The sequence below is a fragment of the Apteryx mantelli genome, chromosome 1 (assembly GCF_036417845.1).
Source record: "Apteryx mantelli isolate bAptMan1 chromosome 1, bAptMan1.hap1, whole genome shotgun sequence".
Classification (NCBI taxonomy): domain Eukaryota; kingdom Metazoa; phylum Chordata; class Aves; order Apterygiformes; family Apterygidae; genus Apteryx; species Apteryx mantelli.
Genome location: NC_089978.1, coordinates 148682476 through 148702532, shown reverse-complemented (window position 1 = coordinate 148702532; position 20057 = coordinate 148682476). Strand labels below are relative to the sequence as shown.

Here is a 20057-nt window from a genome sequence, read left to right as displayed (position 1 = left end):
GACGAGTTGGGTTTGGGGGTGTTTCTGCCCGAGGTGGGGGAGGTGCAACGGCCCCTGCCCGACGCCGGCGCCTGGCTGCACTCTCGCCCCCGGCCGCGAACAACACGCGGCGGCGCCCGCCGCCAGCGGAAGAATTTTGGGCTCTGCTGCCCGCCGTAGGCGGAGCGCCACGGCCCTGGGCGCTGGCCGGCGCGCCCCAGCGAGGACGCGGAAGTGCCGGCGGCGGGTGGAAATCACACCGCGGCGGCGGGGCGCGGCTCTCTCCTTCGTCGCTCGCGTGCTCGGGAGAGGCGGAGAAATGGCGGCTGCCGCCGCGCGGAGCCAGTTCGTGGTGGTGGGCGGAGGGATCGCGGGAGTTACCTGCGCCCAGAAGGTAAAGGCCGCGGCCCCTCCGCCCGACCCCGGCTTGGCGCATGCGCGCGCCCCCAACCGCCTGCCCGCGTGTGCACGCGGCTGCCGGTGGTTCCCCCCTCCCCGGCGTCGCGCGTGGGCGCGAGGCGCTGCGGGGTGGGGGTGGGGGGCTGCGGCCGCCTCCCTGAGGGGGCGGTTGCGCCGTGGGGGGCGGGTTCCAGCGCCAACCGCCGACCGGGGCTCGCGGCTCCAGTAGCGGGCGGTGCTGTGGGGCCGGGGCCTGCCGGGGCTGCACGGTTTAAGTGACGTGATTATGTTAAGTCACGTATTTATGTTAACTCGCAAAGCATAAATGCTTTTAGAGCGAATGTGTGAACCTCCGTAGAAACAGCTCCTTGGGTCCATATAGTAGTCGTATAAATAATTTTTCTGCTAACCCCCACCCAATATCTTATATTGTCCTTTAAAAAAAAAAGTTTTATGAATAGCGAACAAAGCCAGCCCCGTGGAAGCAGTATTGTAATATAGCAATATTCTGCTGGCTGGGAATATGACTGCTTTGTAAAAATGGGCTAAGTCTTTGTAACTCGAGAAAGCTGGCATTCTGTATGCTAGCCTGGAGGTCAGAAACCTGAAGGAGCACTGCCCTCATTATTAGTGCCATCAAGGATTATACTACAATGGAGAGGAAGGTTGCTATGACGTGCTCTTTTTTTATACAGATATTGTGCTGTTTCATTGGATCCATGCTTAGGTCTGTACACCTGTGGAGATGGCCCAATTTATTCACCTTTCCATGAGCTCAAGCTCTAAAAATCAATTCAGGGGTTCATTTCTCAGTTTCGAGTTTCTCAGTTTTGAGTTTAAAGTAACAACGTGCATTGAAGCTTTGCTTTAACTGGAAGTGATTTTGAGCCTAAAATGGGGAATAAAATGATGTAGATATTGAACTGTAGTTTAGTAAAGAGTGTTTTATCTCTTAAACTACAAAGCAGGTATAAAGACTCTGTTTCAGATGTGTGTATTCTCTGGTGATGAAGTGATATTTCATCTACGTTTTCTTTTCTGACAATATCGTAGGCATGTTGTATAAACTAGATACAGACTAATTTACAAAAATCTGTTTATAATGCTGCCCTTCTATATAGAAAGTTTCTATTTTTCTGCCATTTATCAGCTTTTTGTTTTGATTTTATTCGTAGTTAATGTAATATGTGGGTTCTAATACTACACTCTTAAATATTATATTAATATGAGTAATCTTTTAAAAGTTGATTAAACTATTTGTGTAAGTAAAGCTATTGTGGCTCCTTAAGTGCTTGCAAGAATGAGATTTGCATCAAGATTTAATATTCTAGGAGACTTCATGTCTTCCTGGAAATAATTCAAAGTTGAGTTGTATCTGATTGCAGCGATCCCATTTCACAATGCAGTTATTTCCAAAAAGTATGTGTTTAAAAAATTCTTTAATTGCTTTAAAGGGACTGTTTATTGTTTCCTTGAAAAGGAGGGCTTTCTGCAGTGTTGGTGCCACAGAGTTACAGCTTCATCTTCTTTTGAAGCTCATAGAGACTGCCACTTGGAGAGTTGCTGCTGTAATTAACACATCCTTCCTCATACTCTTTGCTTCACCCTTATTTCTTTCATTGATATTTTTTCTTGGAAATCTCAAGTCAGATGCTTATGTGATGACAGAGACTTACTACCTTAGTACAGCAGGAAGCACAGAAAACAATGAGTTTGGTTTTCTGGCATGTGTTTTAATTCATCAAGTCCATTAAGAATGGCACTGAGTGTTCTGGTGTGGTTTCTGTGATGTACATCCATAGCTGGGGGCATGCGTTAAATAAAAAAGGAAGATTAAGCACAATTTTCTCAGTTATGGTTTTGAGCAAGTAAAATTCTCTGAAATGTAGCAGTGGCAATAAACAACTTGTTCATTATATTGCATTTTGGGGATACTCTTCCATGATGACTTGCAGTCCAGACTTCTCAGGCTGCTGAGAACAATCATTGCCTTAGGTCCGTCTTAAAAAAAATCATTTAGGGTTAGTTACATTTTGAATACATTTTAAAATATTTGTCAGAAGGTCTTAAAAGCTGAATTTTACTGAAAAGTTTGAGTTAAATTTATTTTCTATGTCAGGAAATCATTTCATTCATCCTATTCTGTCTGGCAGATTTCTAATTTTAGTATTTTAAAACCTACAAAAGAAATGCAACAACCTCAATAATACTGAATAAAAATTGTAAACAACCATTAAATCTCAGTAAGAAGTGAAAGGAAAGAATCTGAGCATATGTAATTGATGTACACTGCAACCCAAAATTTTAAGACTTTTTTGATGCACTTTGTATCTGATGATTATTACACAATCACATGCTCTCCATGGCATTCTGTAGTTTTTCTGAGGCTTGTTTATTAGCTACAGCTGCAACCAGCTACAGCCATACAGTGTGCTAATTTGTTGCATAAAGAGTCAAACGTTCTTCCATTTTTTCTGTCAATATAAAGCATACAGCTACAAAATGCATGAAATACTTGTTTTAGTGGTTCATGCTATAAAGAATAGATTACATGAAGTTTTAACACAGCCTGGTGAAATTCTTTTGTGTTTTGTGCCTAAGGTATGACCATGTGAATTTCTCTTTAACCAGAAGCAAAGTTTCAACACTTTCGCCTTCAGATTAATATGTCAGATTCCTCCTGTCTGAGGTACAGGAATAAATGCTAGTCCCTTTATAACTCAGTCACTCATGTTCAACTTAAGATGTGCTTCTTGGTGGCTTATACAACTGTTCTGGTCATCTGTAGAGTACTGGTGGCAAGGAACCCTGGGTTTTGTTTTCATCTCAGTGATGAGTGGTTTGTACTTGATAGAGTTCTTCTATGTGCTGTGACAGAGTAATCAGTGTTTAAGATTGGAATTTTTCATCTTGGCTTGGGGCCTATAAGAATTTTGTAATGCCTAATAGTACCCTGAAGATGATAATTGTACTAAATTGTGTTTAAAATGGCCAATATGAATCAGTATTTCTGTTGTCAAAATGAAATCTGAACAATTTGCTGCTACTACCCAATAAAATTTCCATGTCATTCCCCGTCTCATCCCTCTTTATATTTGGAATGGTATTTACCCACTAGGATTCTACAAGGGTAGAGTAATGTAGTAACACATATTATTTCTTTTCAGTTATATTGTCTTAAAGTCAAATTCTGCTGATGACTGTATTCACACATCATGATCTCTTTTTTTACAAGTTGGCTGTGGAATTTCCAGCAGAGGACATTTTTTTAATGACAGCATCTCCAGTTATAAAAGCTATAACAAATTTCAAACAGGTAAGAGACTTAATTTTTGTTATGGTAATGTATCTCCAAAAGTTAGTGCATTTTGACTGTACAGATAATTTAGAGCTTAATCCTGAAAATACTTATAACTGTGAAATTGTTTTCACATCAGTGGGACTACACTGGTAAGCGTTAGTAGGACTGATGAGTTATTCTATAGTGATTCATTAACCATTAGTAAATAATCAGTGAATGTATTCACAATAGTAATGACTGAGCAAGCAATATTAGTGAATTCACAGTATTAATGTATTAGTACACTCGGTACTTATATAGTTGAAGTACGTTCTAAGTTTCTGTAGAAGCTTTATTTCACTGCTTTGCTAATGGGAGTGTTCCATTTCAAGCACTGAAATGGAGTCTTTGGAATAAATTATTTAGGAAACCCAGTTCTGTTAGTGGCTCGCAGATCCTCAATGTTTCATACAGTAGCAGGTTTTAATTTCAAGCAGAATGAGACCTCAAGTAAGTAACCAAAAAGGAATAGCTTTCTGTGAAATTCCCTTCAACTTTTATCTCACTGTCTGGTAGCTGGTGATTCATTCTTTCCTGCTGAATAAAAAATCCACAGTTGATTTCAGATTCCTGGCTAGAGGCTCATAATGCTAGAATCACAGCGATACGCAGATCTTGCAAAACACGGTTCTTTTATGCTGTCACCTGGGGGAACTTTAAACTCTATTGTAGGGCATGGGAAAAGTTGGAGACTGGATTGCACGGCAGACCAGCAGGAAATTAGCTTTTATCTCTCAGACAAAGTTAGACACCTAGAGCTGGGCTTCCACCTAGAATTTACATTCATGACGCTTTTTCTGAAACACGGTACCTAACACAGGTGAGGTGTATCTCATGCAAAGTAAAGGTTATCTGCAGCTTATCTTATAGCCTGGTATGGATGCCATTCTTCCTGGTGTATGAATTTCTGGATTCAAATCACTGCAGGGGGGAAATAAGGTACAGAGAGACTTGAACAACAACTGTGTATCTAGTGACTGTAACTGGCTGTCAGCACCTCTTTTCACACTGTATTTTTTTTCTGGGGCTGGGGATGCTTAGAACATAGCTGAGAGACTGAGAGCTGTATGTGAGACTGGTAGAGTAACACCCATCTCAAGAATTTCCTGTGAAGTTGAGAGGTGACAGTAGGGCCCTGGGTGTCCAGGACAGATATTTATGCATTCCAGAGATCTCATCACCAAAAGTTTTGACATCTGAGCATTAGGGAATAGGTAAGCAGGATATTATGAGTGCAGCAGCATCTAAGTTTTGGATACAAGCGTCTTAATTTCTCTGTGAATTGCAAGCATGGTTTGGCTTATGATTCCTAGCTGTGTTCCAGACAGGATATCCTGTAAAATAGAAGGCCCAGAAGTTCACGTGCAGCTGCTCCCTTCTGGAAGAAATCCAAAATGAACATAACTGCTTGGATATTTTCTGAGTTTTGGTTTTCTTATTTTTCATCAGTCCCTGAAATATCAGACACTATCTACAGATGAGTAAAAGGTTAGAGATGATCTGGAACTTGTTTTGCCTAAATGCTGTCTGATACGTCTTGCTTAAAAGCTGAATGATATTAAGCACTTTCCTGACATAAGAACTACCTACCTGCAACATGATCATTAGGAGTTTTTTCAAGAAAATGTCACAAGGGTTTTTTTTTGCATAAGAAAAAAAACCATTCTAGGCAAAAGTACTCTGTAGGTGTCCAGGCTATCTGACCAAGATTTCCTCCAAAAGATCTAGGAGAGGAAGATACTTGCATGGAAGAACATCAGTACAAATAGCGTTATTTTTGTTTAAGTTTTAATCAACAGAAAAACAGGGTTTTAGAACTGTATCAGGTAAATTAAAAAGCAGTGCTGCCAAATCTGCATCTAATAATATAATCTGTATATGGAAAAAAACATAATAGCAGTTAGTGCATCTATCAGCGTAAATATAGCATTCTGCATTTTTGCTTCATTTCTAGATTTAGGATTAAAATTCTCTGTACTTCTTTGAACCTTTGCTAGGAATATGAATGAAAAGATTATGCATATAAAAAGGTACTTTCAGCAGTAACATGGTAGCTTGTTTTGACAATATGGGCTTTATGTTTTGAGTTTTGTGCTGGAAATAAACATAACACATTTTGTTACAAACCTTAGAAAAGGAGATGGATAAATTATTCATATTTTTAAATTTGTTTCTTTTTCCTGCAGGTCTCTAAAACACTTGAAGAATTTGACATAGAAGAACAGCCAAGTTCTCTACTAGAAAAGCAGTATCCCAATATTAAAGTTATACAGTCTGAAGTAAAACGGTTGAAAAGTGAGGAGCATGTAAGCTAAAGTTTTCTCTTTTTTATTTCTATGTGGGTTCTTCAAATTATATAAGAAAAAAAATTAAGGAACAAATGCATGTTTTGGGCATAAAGTTCTGTTCAGTAACATTCTTGTTATTTAAGTGTAAGTTATCAGAAATTACAAGAAAATGATACTTCCTAACTTTTTTTCAGGTATCACTTCTACTGTTATTCCAGTAGAACTGTATGCAGGGGACATAATTATAGATCATAAATTATTAATTAGTTAAGAAACCATATTTCTTAGATTTAAGTCTTTGCCACCTTAGACCTATTGTGTTGTATACCTGATTGGAATAGCAGGGAAACTGGCCAACAATATTGTATGTCGATGTAGGTGTCAGAAAACTTCTGAAATCATTAATTGGAGATCTCTGTGATTCCTGAATTATTGCTAGTTGCTGCAGAGGCCAAAATATTAGCAACTTTATGATATACAAGAAGAAATTCTTGAAAGAACCAATATTTCCACCTTTTTTCCCTTCTTTTTAACGGAAAAAATATTGCAAGTATGAGCCGTGTACAGCAAGTACAGATCCCATTTAGTGTCCAAGTCAACTTGACATGTTATTTTCCACTTCAGTATTTTTTGTGAACTCATGTTCAGATCCAGATCTGTTTTTGCTCATTTTGAATCGTAGAGCTATGATTCCAGTTAGATTATAATTCTGCTAATATTCTGAATCTAGTGATGATCTTCTGGTTTCATTATTATCATGTTTTTTAGTTAGCATATGTCTCTATGTGCACCAATATTTCATGTTTATAGATTTGAAGGTCCTTTTGCCTCTGTTATCACAAAACTTTTAAAATTCTCTTTGTGCAGAACCACTGCAAATTATTTACCTTCTGGTTTGAAAAACAATGTGAAAGCTCATAAAATGTTACATTTTAAATACTGCTTATTGCAGAATGGTGTAGCTTTTGTAGCACTTATACCCTTTTTCATTATCAAAAAACAATTTGCACTGTCTCTTTAAATTGTGTTTGTCTAGCCAATGCCTAATTAAGATACAAGTCCCACAAGTCTTTAATTATTTAAATAAGTTTTAAATGAGATTCTTAATTGCTAATATTTAGTAGTGCATAGGTCTACATCTACTACTGTTCTGGTTTTTTGGTAAACCGGTAGGTACAACTTGTTTTTGAATTCAGACGTTCTAGAGCAACTCTTTGACCTCTGGGATAACCCATCAGTGTTCTGTACAAACAAGAAAAACAGTCTACATGTAAATGTATCCATCTTCTGAACACAAAAAGCAAAAGTTGTCCCTGAGATAAAATAGCACTTGGACTAACAACATTGCATGTAGCTGTTATGTCATATAAGTTTGGCAGGGGAGAACTGTCACACAGAAAACTGAGCTTTCTTTCAACACAGAAACTGAGTGCAGGGTGCCACCAAGAGGAAAACTTTGTATTTTATCTATGTTTGAGTGCACCAGGTACACTTTCTATTTTACTGGTCATATTGTATGTTTAGACTCAGAAGTCTATGGTGAGTGTAATACAAATAAAATAATACATCATTAATGAGAGAATGAAGGCTTGCTGTTTTTTTGAGAAGCCAGATACAGCTTTTAATATCTGCAAAATACTGTAATGATAAATATAAAGCTGAAGTTTTCTTAGATGTCTTCAATTCTTCTTTCTTTCCTCTCAATTTTTAACAGAAAATTTTCACTGAAGATGGGAAGGAGTATATATATGAAAAACTTTGCCTGTGTGCTGGAGCAAAACCCAAACTAATTTTTGAAGGAAACCCATATGTACTAGGAATCCGGGATACTGACAGTGCAGAGGTAAATGCGTTCTGGACTTATACATCTGTAATAGATTCTTGCTTCTGGTGTAAAATACTAAATATGGTTATTGAGTGAAAAGGAGAAACATCAGATGGTGTTTGTTATTTTATATCCTTAAACAGGAACACTTTCAGCAGCAGAGAAATAGCCTTAAAATAGCATTAAATAAATGAATTAGTCACTAAACTTAATAAGTTTATAGATGGCTCAAAGACAGTGTTCCTAACATGAGAAACCAGGATACATAATGTTATTTTGCCCTGCAGACAGAAGCCAATCTGAAAATATACGCAGTAGGCACCAGTAGAAGCTTTTCTGAGAAGGAATATCTAGTACACTGGAAGAGGGGCTACTTCTCACAGTGAAGGGCTACTGAAGGACTTTTTTCTTTTCTTTCTTTCTGATTCTGCTGTAGCCTCTCATTGTACATAAAAGAGCTACAATTGTAATCAAGGATATGGAAAAGTTTACACGTGAGCAATGACTAAATAGACTGACTTCGATTTGGAAATAGCAAGTGAGGTCTCACTGCTGTAGGTCTTTAGAATTACAAGTGACATGGTGAAAGTGAAAAGAAAAACACTGTTCACTGCTTCTGCATAACATAAGAACTGCAGTTCATCAAATGAAGTTATTAAATGGCATGTTGAGAATAAAAAAGGAGGCACTTCTTCAAGCAAACTGTAGTGAAATTATGAAAGTACTCCTATAGTTTGTTTTCAATGTCAAAACTTTACCTGAGTTTAAAAAAAAAAAAAAAAAAAAAAACAACTCACAGCATTCAATAAATTTCTTCCATGAACTGAGGTGAAAGATGTCACATGAATCGCAGGTTTCTGGAACCTGTGAGATCATTCCATGAAATGGTTGTTGTATGCTTGTCTTCTTCTGACAGCCTTCCCTATGGATCTGCTGTTGGCTGCTGTGGGAAGCAGTACACTGGGATAGATGGATATATGGCCTGACGCAGTAGGGCTGTTCATATCATACTAGGTGTCTAATTCATTTGTTCCTTTGAGGCTGCAAATACTTTTTTCTATTTTTTTATGACAATCAGTCACCTTCACTAGTCTCCTCTGACACAAGTTTAGTTCAGCATCCTTCTCTGAATGGATTAAAGGACCTCAGTTTTCAGGGTCTTCCACCGTTTAGTTTCCCTCCTGGTATGAAGAACATAAGTATTCAGGTAAACTGGAAGCGCTGATGACCAGATTTTCATATAATTTCAGTAGTCCATCTGATGGTCATGATTCTTGATTAGTTTGAAAGAAAATATGTGAAGTGGTTCTAGTATAATCCAGAAAAAAAAACACTCTCTAGGCTGGATTTCTTACTTCTCTCACCATTAAGACATAATTTGTACACTTGTTTCTTTTCAAAAGTTTTACAGGCAAATCAGATCTCAGGTTTGCTACAACCTAATTTTTAAATGGCTGAAAAAAACTTCCATTTCTTTGCACTTGTAATATTTGTACAAGTTACTGTGAAGTTACACAGTTATGATAAAATTGGATTAAAAGATGGCACAGCGCTAATACTCTCTAGGACAGAGGAAAGGCTCCTGGATTCTGTTACAGGCTGTGCTGATTTGGCTTAATTGTAACTATTTAACTGCTCCTGGCTCAGTTTGAGACTTACATGGCTGTGAAAATACCTTCATCCTTTTATATGACAGAACTTCACAGATTTTTATGAGCTTCTTTAACAGATTTTTAACATAAATAAATGTATATTGGTAGTCTGAGCAAATGAAAGTAAAAAGACTTGAGAGAGGAAGAAAATACTGAAAAGGATATATTTGATCAGTGTGAGGGAAACATATGATCTAAGCTGTAGTTTACTTTTTTGTTATTAATACAGGCTTTTCAGAAGAATTTGGCTCAAGCTGAGAGAATAGTAGTAGTAGGAAACGGTGGCATTGCACTTGAATTAGTGTAAGTAAACTATTTACTCTAAGTTATAAAGAAGTGTATGCAAATAAAATCTTTAACAATTAGACATTAAATTTAGCGTGCATGAGTTTGGGGAAAAGAAGGTCAGCTTCCTATAAAATTGTAATTCTTAAGGTATTTAGTAGCAAAATTGGTGGAAAATTATTGATTTTTCATGACATAGTGGAACTTCCTGTCACAGAAAATTCGGCAAGCTTCAAAAGAATCTTTGACGTATAGACATCAAGAATATACAGACTTGTTCTGATTTGTAACCAACAAAGATTGCTATTAAGGGTAATAAGTAATAAAACTCGTCTGACTTTTAGAAACAAAAGATGTAAAGGTAATAAGCAGTTTATCTTGCATCAACCTAATTTAGGTTGATAGAATTCTGAAGGGTCTGATATGACCTTTGTCATAGGTAGGACTTGGAGCCATATGGTCCTATAGTCCTGAAACATTGGAGAAACATCTGTATTATATGATTATGTAGTCTTGTTTTGCACTACAGGAGTCATTTTTTCACTTGGGGGCTTACTAAATCATCCTCTGCAGACGATGTCTCTGTAATTTCATGTTTCAGGTAATAAACCTGACAGTTGTTCTTCAATCTGTTTTCTTCAGATAGATAGAGTATCCAAATGTCTGTCCTTAGCAGTGGGCAGTTTGGTAAAAATTACACACCTTCGCAGTGTGTGTGTGTGTGTTTGGTGGTGATGGGAGCAGGAAATATTAAGTCTCATTATCAAAAACTTGATCTGCCTTCCTCCTCCTTTCTTTCCCCCCAGTCCCACAGTTGAGGCTATACTGGTGAGAAAGTGTAAGAACTGCCAATTTGCAGAGGCTTTTTGACAGTTGCTTATGTGAATATTTAGGAGCTTTAGTGGGTGTGAAGTTTATCTGGGATACATTGTTTCTAGCTTCTGGAATGACACCTTGCACACTTTTAATTGTGTTGCTCAGAGTCGTGGACCCTTTATTTGACAATCTGTTGTTTTATCCATTGTTTAAATGTCCATTAAGGTATGAAATTGAAGGCTGTGAAGTAATCTGGGCTATCAAAGACAAAGCCATTGGGAATACTTTTTTTGATGCAGGAGCAGCTGAATTCCTCATTCCAAAGCTAACTGCTGAAAAACAGGAGACTGCAATGGCATGTAAAAGAACCAAGTATACAATGGAAGGTATGGTGTTTCAGTCTTCTAACACTGTAGCAGCAACATTTAATGTTAAAAAGAATCCTGAGATTGGTTAAATTAACAGGCTTTAGATAAGTTTTACAGTTATCAGTTGCATTTCCTTTTAAAAAAAAGGAAATACAAAAACCTCTTCAATATCCATGTATATACATGAGACCGTATAATATGGTTATCTAAAGATTGCAAATGTACTTAATTTTATATCTGTGACAAATTTGAATTTGACTTCCTGTATTCAATCTGCTGAAGTATCCATTATATTTTCTGTTAGATTTTAATATGTGTTTCTGAGTTATGTCAGCATTATGGAGGAGGGAGCTCTCCTATAATGAACTATTGGAAAACCAGATGAAACCTTACAGAATGTTATTACAAATGCAATTAAACTCTATTCTTAGTAACAACAGTTAACTAGAATTGCATGAACAAACATGCAAATACATATATATGTGTGCGTTTGTGTGTATATATATATATAAATATATATAAAAATATATATAATATATATATACAGATATATATGTGTGTAACCAAAACAATTAACAAAGAGAAGAGTACTGTTGAGACTGGAAGGATAGATCATAAAAGGTTCAGCCTGAAGGTCACAGTACTTTTCAAATGTGTCATATATTAGAATTTGAATTTGCACTTTCATGCGGTGGAGGGCATATAGTGCATGTTTGCTAGCAGATGAGCATCAGTTTAAATATTAGCATTGATATTAAGCAACAAAGTCTACAGTGGGCCTTCAGAACCTTGGTGACGCAGAATCTCCTGGGGGTTTGGCTGTTAAGGGTCCATGCAGGCACTTAACAGTGCTCAGAACCCGTAATTCCTTTCTTCAGCAGTAATATCATTGATTACATGTAAATAAGGATTTCCTTGACCCAAACTCCTGTAATACCCCTGACATGGTTGTTTCAGAGGTAAGTGAAGTATGAAAGGGATAAAGTTGAAAGGTATTGTTAAAAATACTAATTTGAAGTCTGACGTGAGAAATAATAGTGTCTGGGACTTCAGCTTACCTTGGTGGTTATGTGGTTTTGTCCTCCCTTCTGGCAACCAGATCATACTTCTCTTAATTCAGAATCCTTGTTCTGAATTCTGCAGGCAGTGAAGTATATATGCTAAATCTGATATTCTCTGTCTCTTTTGCTTCAGGAAGAGAGAAAAAAGAAAGACCCATAGCAGAATCTGACAAACTGGGCAGTGCCTTAGGCCCTGATTGGCATGAGGGCTTACATCTTAAAGGCACTAAAGAGGTATGGCCATAATCTTCTTGCTCGCACTTGTTTGTGTTGCTTGAGGTACATAAGGATTACAGAAAGTGAAATGCCACATTGAGGATTTTTAGAAAAGGAAAAATAAAATGTGCTTGAACTGATTCTCCTATTTTATTAGAATTACACTGGAAAATAAATTAACATGCATGCAATTCTTTTCTGCTGTTTTCTGCAATTATTTTGCCTCTCAAAGAAGGTGGCAAATCAGATCCACTGGCATGGTCTCAGGCTGAAACATATAAATGTTGGTTTGTGCATTTCTGTAGGACTTGTTGCTATCCTAGCTTTAACCAGAAGCAGTGGTACTTGTAATCTTTTAATTTCAGCTGCCTTCAGCTGCATTTTAATATGTGAAATACAGGACTGTAAAATTCATATGGAGAACGTTAGTCGCCTGTCACAACAGATAATGAAATGCAAAATAAATAGTGGACACAGACATTGTGAGGATTTTTTATGTTTAAAATTAAATAAAAATCCTCATATTTTAGTTTTTTATCACATTTTCATTTATCAATTTCTTAGGTGTTCAGTGTTTGCATCTGTTAAATGTATTTAAATAAAAAAGCCTGTCAAAGATGAGTAGTCATAGCTCTCTACAGAAATTGCAATACCAACTAAAGGATATTTAAGATGTTCAGCAGACTAATGGGTGGTGTTATAGCTGGTACAGGCTGTGGAAATTTGTTTGTCTGACAGAAACCAAAGAATTAGAGCTGTTCGCGGTCTGAATCCACAAAATAATTTAGAGAAACTGACACCTTTCCAACATCTGTCTTGAGCTCAGAATAGGAGTAAGTGGTTGAAACATGGGCTGATGGAACAAGATATCTTTTTCTTTTTACAGCATTTAAAATATAAATTAATATTAGTATAAATTAATATAATGTTATCAGAATTTAATTCATGATAAAAAATTAAGGATTTGAAGCCCTGAAAGACAAAAAGTTGAGTTTAGCTTTTTCTGTTCTGACAAGTTCTGTATTCTCTTCCTGTGCCGAAATGAAAGAGTGGAAAATCAGCTAATGTGTCATGCTTTGAGGGGTCCAGTTTACTAACGCTTCAATTTAGTAAAAAGTGTATTTGCTATTAAAATATTGTTAATGCTGATCATTATTTTTACAATTTTCTCAATCTTTCTTTAGTTTTCTCATAAAGTGCATATTGAAATACTATGTGAAGTAAAGAAAATACTCCTACAGCAAGAATTTATACAACTGCAACGGACTTCTCTGACTTTTCCTAAGAAAGAGAAAAATGTAGAACCAGATGAGGGTAAGTGTGGCAAAAAAAAAATTTAATGCTGATTTAAAATTCAAGTTGAAAATAAAGCACAGCTGAAGAATGTTTATTGTTTTAAACCAAATACAGAGTTGGAAAACAAATCCTTTGTTTCTATAAATTAAATGGAGCTATAACAATTTGCAGTGGTTGAGGGTTTGATTTATGCACTCCAATTAAATTACAAAATGCTTTTGGTCAGACTTTCTCCACAGTCATCTAGATACTGTATACAGAATATGCCCTTTTTGTGGCAGTCTAACAAAATAATATATTAATAGTGGAGTTAAAACAGAACCAAAAAAATCACCATTTACTGTCAAAACTCTGAAATCATCTCTCAAAGAATATGGTAGAAAATATTTAATCAGTAATCCTGTCTTTAAAGTTCACTGAATTGAGATATAATATTTAAAATATTAGTTTAATAGCCAGTTAAATACCAGTATAAGTATCTAGTAAGTTAAGTGTCTGGCATTCTCTTTGCTTTTGAGGCATTTCCTGTGCATCAGTAAATCTATATATGAAAGAATAATTGGCAATTGCATGATACTTCAGAGTTTTTATGAGAGTTAGCCACAGAACACTGTGTGGGTTTGGTGCAGCGGCAAGACATAATACTTCCCTCTTGCAAATGAGAGATTTGATTCAGGAAAATTCCAGAGAAAACTAACAGTACAACTGGGAGCTAAGCTCTCAAATCTCATTTTCTAGACCTAAACTAAGTAAGAAATGTTATAGGCAATCTGAAATTTTTTCCTACCTAATCAACTAGATACCCCAAAAGATTGCGTTTTCTCATTTTTATTTTATTTTACAACTTATAATGAGACATAATTTATAAAAATAACTTCCGTTGGTTACATTCTCAGGGCAGAATTTTCCCCTTTTACAGTTCTATGGCCTATATATGTGGAATTAACTAACGGAAAAATTTATGGATGTAATTTCATTGTCAGTGCAACTGGAGTTGTGCCAAACGTTAAACCATTTCTTGATGGTAATAACGTAAGTATACTGATTTATTTTGAAGTTTAAGCTTTTTTTTTTTTTTTTTTTAAGTGCAGAAAATAAGGGCTGACAGCTGGTTTATGCTTCTGAAGTAAATTGTTGAAAGCCAAAGGTTTTAATGTTGTACAGCATTTCAAAATAAGATAGGTATTTGATGTTGAAAATATCTAACATGATAAAAATGAATTTCATTTGTGTGTTTAGCTTATTATATTGGTATTCATAACAAAACATACTGTTAAGAGCAAGCCTATACAAAGAGAGAGAAACATCTGTATAATTGATGGATACAACAGAAATTTAGAATCATTTTTGTGTTAATTCTGCACCATACTCCTATATTATAAATGTTATGATCTTCTCTTGGGAAGTAAGCGTGTATTTCCGATGTTTTTCATCTAGGAAACTGAGGTTTAAAGGTGCTTGTATTCATTGAGGGTAGTCACACTGAATCTGAATCTGAACATGGATGATGATTACAGAGTTCGTAGCTGCCATGTGAATTTTCTGACCTTGAGATCATTGTATCTCCATGTTAGGATTTTTTTTCTTTTTTTTTTTTTTTCTGATAATGAAGTAGAAAGCTACCCTCTGAATAAACCAGAAGAAAATCAGGAAAACATACTTAATGTTGAGCCATGAAATATTTCAAGGCATGTTTTAGAGAGTTAGCTTAGGAATTGGGTGTTTGCAGTAGTATTTCCTGGCCTTGACAAAAATACAAAATGAATTCTAAATTACTAGGTGTGCCTGTTACATACTTGGTGTGATCTGAAACTAGGCAAACTGTTACATCCCTGTCAGGTATCCAGAGTAATAATTTTAAAAAAAACATGCCCTAATGGTTTGTGTCCTACCATGGAGCTTGTGCCATTCAAGATGATCTCACCTTAAATGTTTATTCAATATGTGATGCTATTCTAAGCTTTTTTTGATACATGGAGTTCTGGGTTAGTTATTTTAAAAGATATGTGAAGGTCACTTATAAAATGCAACATTGATTGTTTTTTAAACTTTGTATTTACATAAACACTATTCAAACACAAAGAGTATACATTAATAGTGCTCTAAAAGGAGCTGAAGTTTAAATCTTCCCTGAAAACTACAGTACTGATTTGCATTTGCTTATTAACAAATTATTCTCTGCTTGTTGCTTGCTTTGTGTGGAGTATAACTTAATATATAAAATGCTAAACAAGGGGGTGTTTGCTAGTAATTGAAGGAGGGAAAGGGGAGAAGAGAAGGAAAATGGTTGTCTGCTGCTAATCAAAACAAAGGAAAAGGGAAAGAAAATACAGACAAATTATGTGATGCCAGTGTGGTATCAGGCTTGAACAAGTCAAAGGCTTTTAAAGAATTAAGAAGATGATTTGAACAGGATAGTGAAATGTATACAGAACCAAATAGCTTATGGGTGAAGATTGTGTGATTGTACTTCTACAGGTATGAAAAGAGGCATGTTGCAGGATTAATATTTGGATTTAAGTTTTGATTAGGTGAGCGAAAAGACAGACTAAATAGGTAGTATCAGTAACAGGCTGTCAGTGTACCATTCAATTCATTCAGACTAGCATTGTAGAAGACATGAGTTGAGCCCATTATATCTAGATAATAAAAGCTGCTGTAAGTGAATTTAGTAAATTGGATTACTGCTAGAGTTAATGTATACTTGAACAAAGTAAAAGAATGAAAAATGATGAGAAAAGAACACACAGATTGCTAGGAAATACTATGTTTCTAGGCTAATTTTATTTCTGTCTATTTGAAGGATTCTAGGTTTGAATGGTAAGATTCCAAAATAAATCCTGGGGTTTACTGCATTATAATATGAAGTAGTAATACTTTATAAGTTAAAGGTATTTGAAGAATAGGTAGACAGTAAACAAAATTACTTCATTATGGCTCTCTTGGGGGAATCTGTTTTCTTCCCTTAAAAATGAAGGGGTCTTTTCTTGAGATCAGGATGTTTATATAATATGTTTTCCTATGATTATCAATCTTCTGTAGTTGAGTCAGATTAGATGGGAGAATGAACAGTCATAAATTTTCTGCAATGAATGACCTTTTTCTGACCTTTTCTATGTTGCTAGAGGGCAGCCAGAAATGTCTTGCTGGGTTTGGTTAGTATTTACTCATGTAATTTTAAATCTTCAAATGTTTTGATTAAGTGGATGAGTGGATTTGCTGAAACATTGTAGAGAAGTCTGCCATAAGAAGTAACTAATGAGATGGCCACTTAACATGGACTAAGTTGAATTACTCAGTTAAAATGATTATTTTTCTTCAGTGCTGATCACTGCAAATACTTAGTTTTCTCTAGGTGAAGATGGAGGACTTAAAGTGGATAAACACATGCACACATCCATACCAGATATATATGCAGCTGGGGATATCTGCACAGCATCGTGGGAACCTAGTCCAGTGTGGCATCAGGTAAATCAAATCATAAGAGTGTGCTCTCAGCAGCAATCTAATCTTCAAAGTAAATTGCACACTGCAGACTTTAGACATGTGAAAACAAAGTTTAGTTAAACTGAAAACCATCCATGTGGTTGAAAGCCAAGCTGATTAATTAGCCTGAGTATAGTGAAAGTACTTAGTATGCATTGATGAGAACAATGAGTATCGGTCATTGCACAGTAACACATATCTGTGTACCTTGGTTTTTTAGATGAGGCTCTGGACTCAAGCTAGACAGATGGGATGGTATGCAGCAAAATGCATGGCAGCAGATACTTTAGGGGAATCTACTGATCTGGATTTCAGCTTTGAACTGTTTGCTCATGTGACAAAATTTTTCAATTACAAGGTAAGGTAATTACATTCTAACAGCTTAAAACCACTGAACAACACACATTGTTTATATTCATTCACATGCTAATACTGAGCATATGCTTTAATATTGACAAAACAGTGTTCTCCACATAATAATTAATCTTAGTTCAGATTTTCTCCATTCATATTGACTTTGAATGCTGAAATTGAAGAGGGCAAAGATCTTTACAGATACATTATAAACTTTAATTGGTGAATGCCAGCTGATCTGCTTTGCATCTCAGCACACATTCAATTCCTTTTCTTTAAGAGGCTGTTCGTGGATAAATTCAGTACAGTTCAGCATGGTATTTGGTTCTATCTTTTTTAATCTGTGTCATGTTTCAAGGTGGATATTTTTTAAATACATTGTGGCTATGAAAGCCAATGACAATTGTGTGTGTATGTATGTATATACATTTATATACACATAAATATATATACACACACATTTATTTTTATGTGTGTGTGTATACATATATATGAATATATATGTATTTTTTTCATGGGGGCAAATATCTCTCTGCTTACATCAGTCTTCTCAAGCTTACAACTGTTGTCAGCAAAAAGATTAAAAGCCACTGTAATGTTCTTATGAGTGCTTTTTCTTTTTCTATCTGTTAGGTGGTGGTTTTGGGAAAATACAATGCTCAAGGCTTGGGTTTAGACCATGAACTACTGCTGAGATGTACCAAGGGACAAGAGTATGTTAAAGTGGTGATGCAGAATGGAAGAATGATGGGAGCTGTACTGATTGGTGAAACAGACTTGGAAGAAACCTTTGAAAACTTAATTTTAAATCAGATGGATCTTTCAGCCTATGGGGAAGATCTCCTGAATCCAAATATTGATATAGAAGATTATTTTGATTGAACAGAATCCCTCTTCCATTTTGTATAAAGTTTTAACACTGAGTGATATGGTTTATAAAACAGTTCACTTGGGTTTAGCAGAAATCAGGGATAAATGCAATTCTTTATTAAGATTTTGTGTTGATATTGTCAAATACTGAAAGCCACATTAGATTAGAGAGATCAGTGTAGAAATTCAGCAACAAAAGCAAGTGGATTAGTGTGGGCAAAGAGTTTAGGTCTAGACTAGATGAGAACTTGGTAACAGGGTTATTATAATACTCTTAAAAACTAGACTTTGCTGTGCTGTTAAGACAGCACTGCATTCACCTTCACTGTTTAAAGAACACAATTAAAACCCTACATAATACATTATATCCAGTGCCTACCTCATAGCTCACTTCTTCCCAAAACCATGCATAATTCACCTGACATGATTCCCAGAGCCCAATTTCCTTATGACTTACTGCCTATGCATGTTGCTCAGTGCCTAAAACCACTTGTTCAGGTGAAGGTGTACAAGGCAGTTATGCAGTGTGTGCCATCCCACTAGCACCCCTCGACTGTTCAAATGCTGGGTACCTGCCACAGGCTTCAAAGTTTCTATTCCAGGTAATGGCACCATCTCTATCTACATGCCAGCTCGGGTCACCAGAGGGCATCTTTAGGGCCTAGGCCACTCAGAGCCCTCACCACCTGCAGTGGGGTCTGCAAGTGTAAGGCAAGCTGGACCTTTTTTGATTTTTGAACTTACTTAATTTTTGAAAGAAAAGTGGTTTCAACTTGACAAAATACAGAACGTACAGAAACTTTGAACTGTGGAAGCCAGGAAGAAATGTCTTTCAGATGCTATTTGGGAGCAGCTTTTTACTTCTTGTCACTTCAACTCTTCTGGTAAACCTGCATTGGTATGCCATATGTGATCTTCAGTGGGGTCAGTATGCAGCTCCGCTCCAGGGAAGAGTTAACACAACAGCACCAGCATTTGTCACCTGTAGCAATCTTTCAGTGTCAGGATCCCATGGAGTAGACTGATGTGTATCATCTCATTTGATAGATGGTATAGGATGCTATTTTGACTGCTGGAAAGCATAGCTACAAAAATATGTCCCCAGGCACAAAGTTTGTATGCAAGTTTTGCAATCATCTCAGGACAAATTGCTTTTGTGGTCTGTCCTCTGTTGTTTTTTACACTGCCGTGCATATTGGTTCCAGGAAGGAATTTTTGCAGCTACTAAATTCAAATTTGACTTCAGGTAACCAGTGACAGAATATACTATTAAGTTACAAATTGGGGTTAAGGTTGTTTGTTTTAAATCATAACAAGCTCCCTGGAAGTATGTTTAGAGTTATGTAAGATGCACTTTAATAATGGTGATGCTATGTATGTACATGTGTGCATACAAGCTTGCTTAAATCAGATTCCTTTTTTTTCAGTTGCTAGCAATAACTTAGTGCCTAGTTTCTCATGGGAGGAAGCCTAACAGTTTAAGCTATTCCTAAATGTCTTCTCCATATGCTGTAGTGCCATCCATGGACATTAGGTTGTTTCATATTTGATATTACTGTTCTTAAATCTACAGTTGCTACTGGGGAATTATTTTTTACTTGGGATCAAACTGGGAATAGTTTATACTATCCTCAATACAAATTGGAAGTACATTGTGGGACTTTCCCCAGAAAATCACTCTAGTCTAATTTTTTTAAGAGAGTGACTGTTTAATTAAATAAATAAATTCCACTTTGATCAAAGGTTTCAGTTGAATGATGGGTAAAATTCTAAGCTTTAGTCCTTCAAGATTTCACCAGAAAAATAAAGATGTGTTTTTAAT

At 36.3% G+C, this 20057-nt stretch overlaps 1 protein-coding gene across 2 annotated transcripts; it reads left to right on the top strand.

The window, feature by feature from the left end:
- The first annotated feature begins 222 nt into the window (after positions 1–222).
- Positions 223–20056, top strand: PYROXD1 (pyridine nucleotide-disulphide oxidoreductase domain 1). Of its 2 annotated transcripts, XM_067306221.1 has the most exons (12): positions 223–373; positions 3614–3694; positions 5905–6024; positions 7721–7849; positions 9713–9786; positions 10810–10970; positions 12147–12247; positions 13414–13543; positions 14445–14557; positions 16871–16993; positions 17232–17369; positions 17999–20056. In XM_067306221.1, the coding sequence occupies exons 1-12, from the start codon at positions 299–301 to the stop codon at positions 18245–18247; spliced, it is 1494 nt and encodes a 497-aa protein (XP_067162322.1). In that variant the 5' UTR covers positions 223–298; the 3' UTR covers positions 18248–20056. The 2 variants fall into 2 exon arrangements, with proteins under 2 accessions (XP_067162322.1, XP_067162330.1); XM_067306229.1 differs by lacking the exon at positions 14445–14557 and having other exon boundaries at positions 16881–16993.
- The last annotated feature ends 1 nt before the right edge of the window (position 20057 follows it).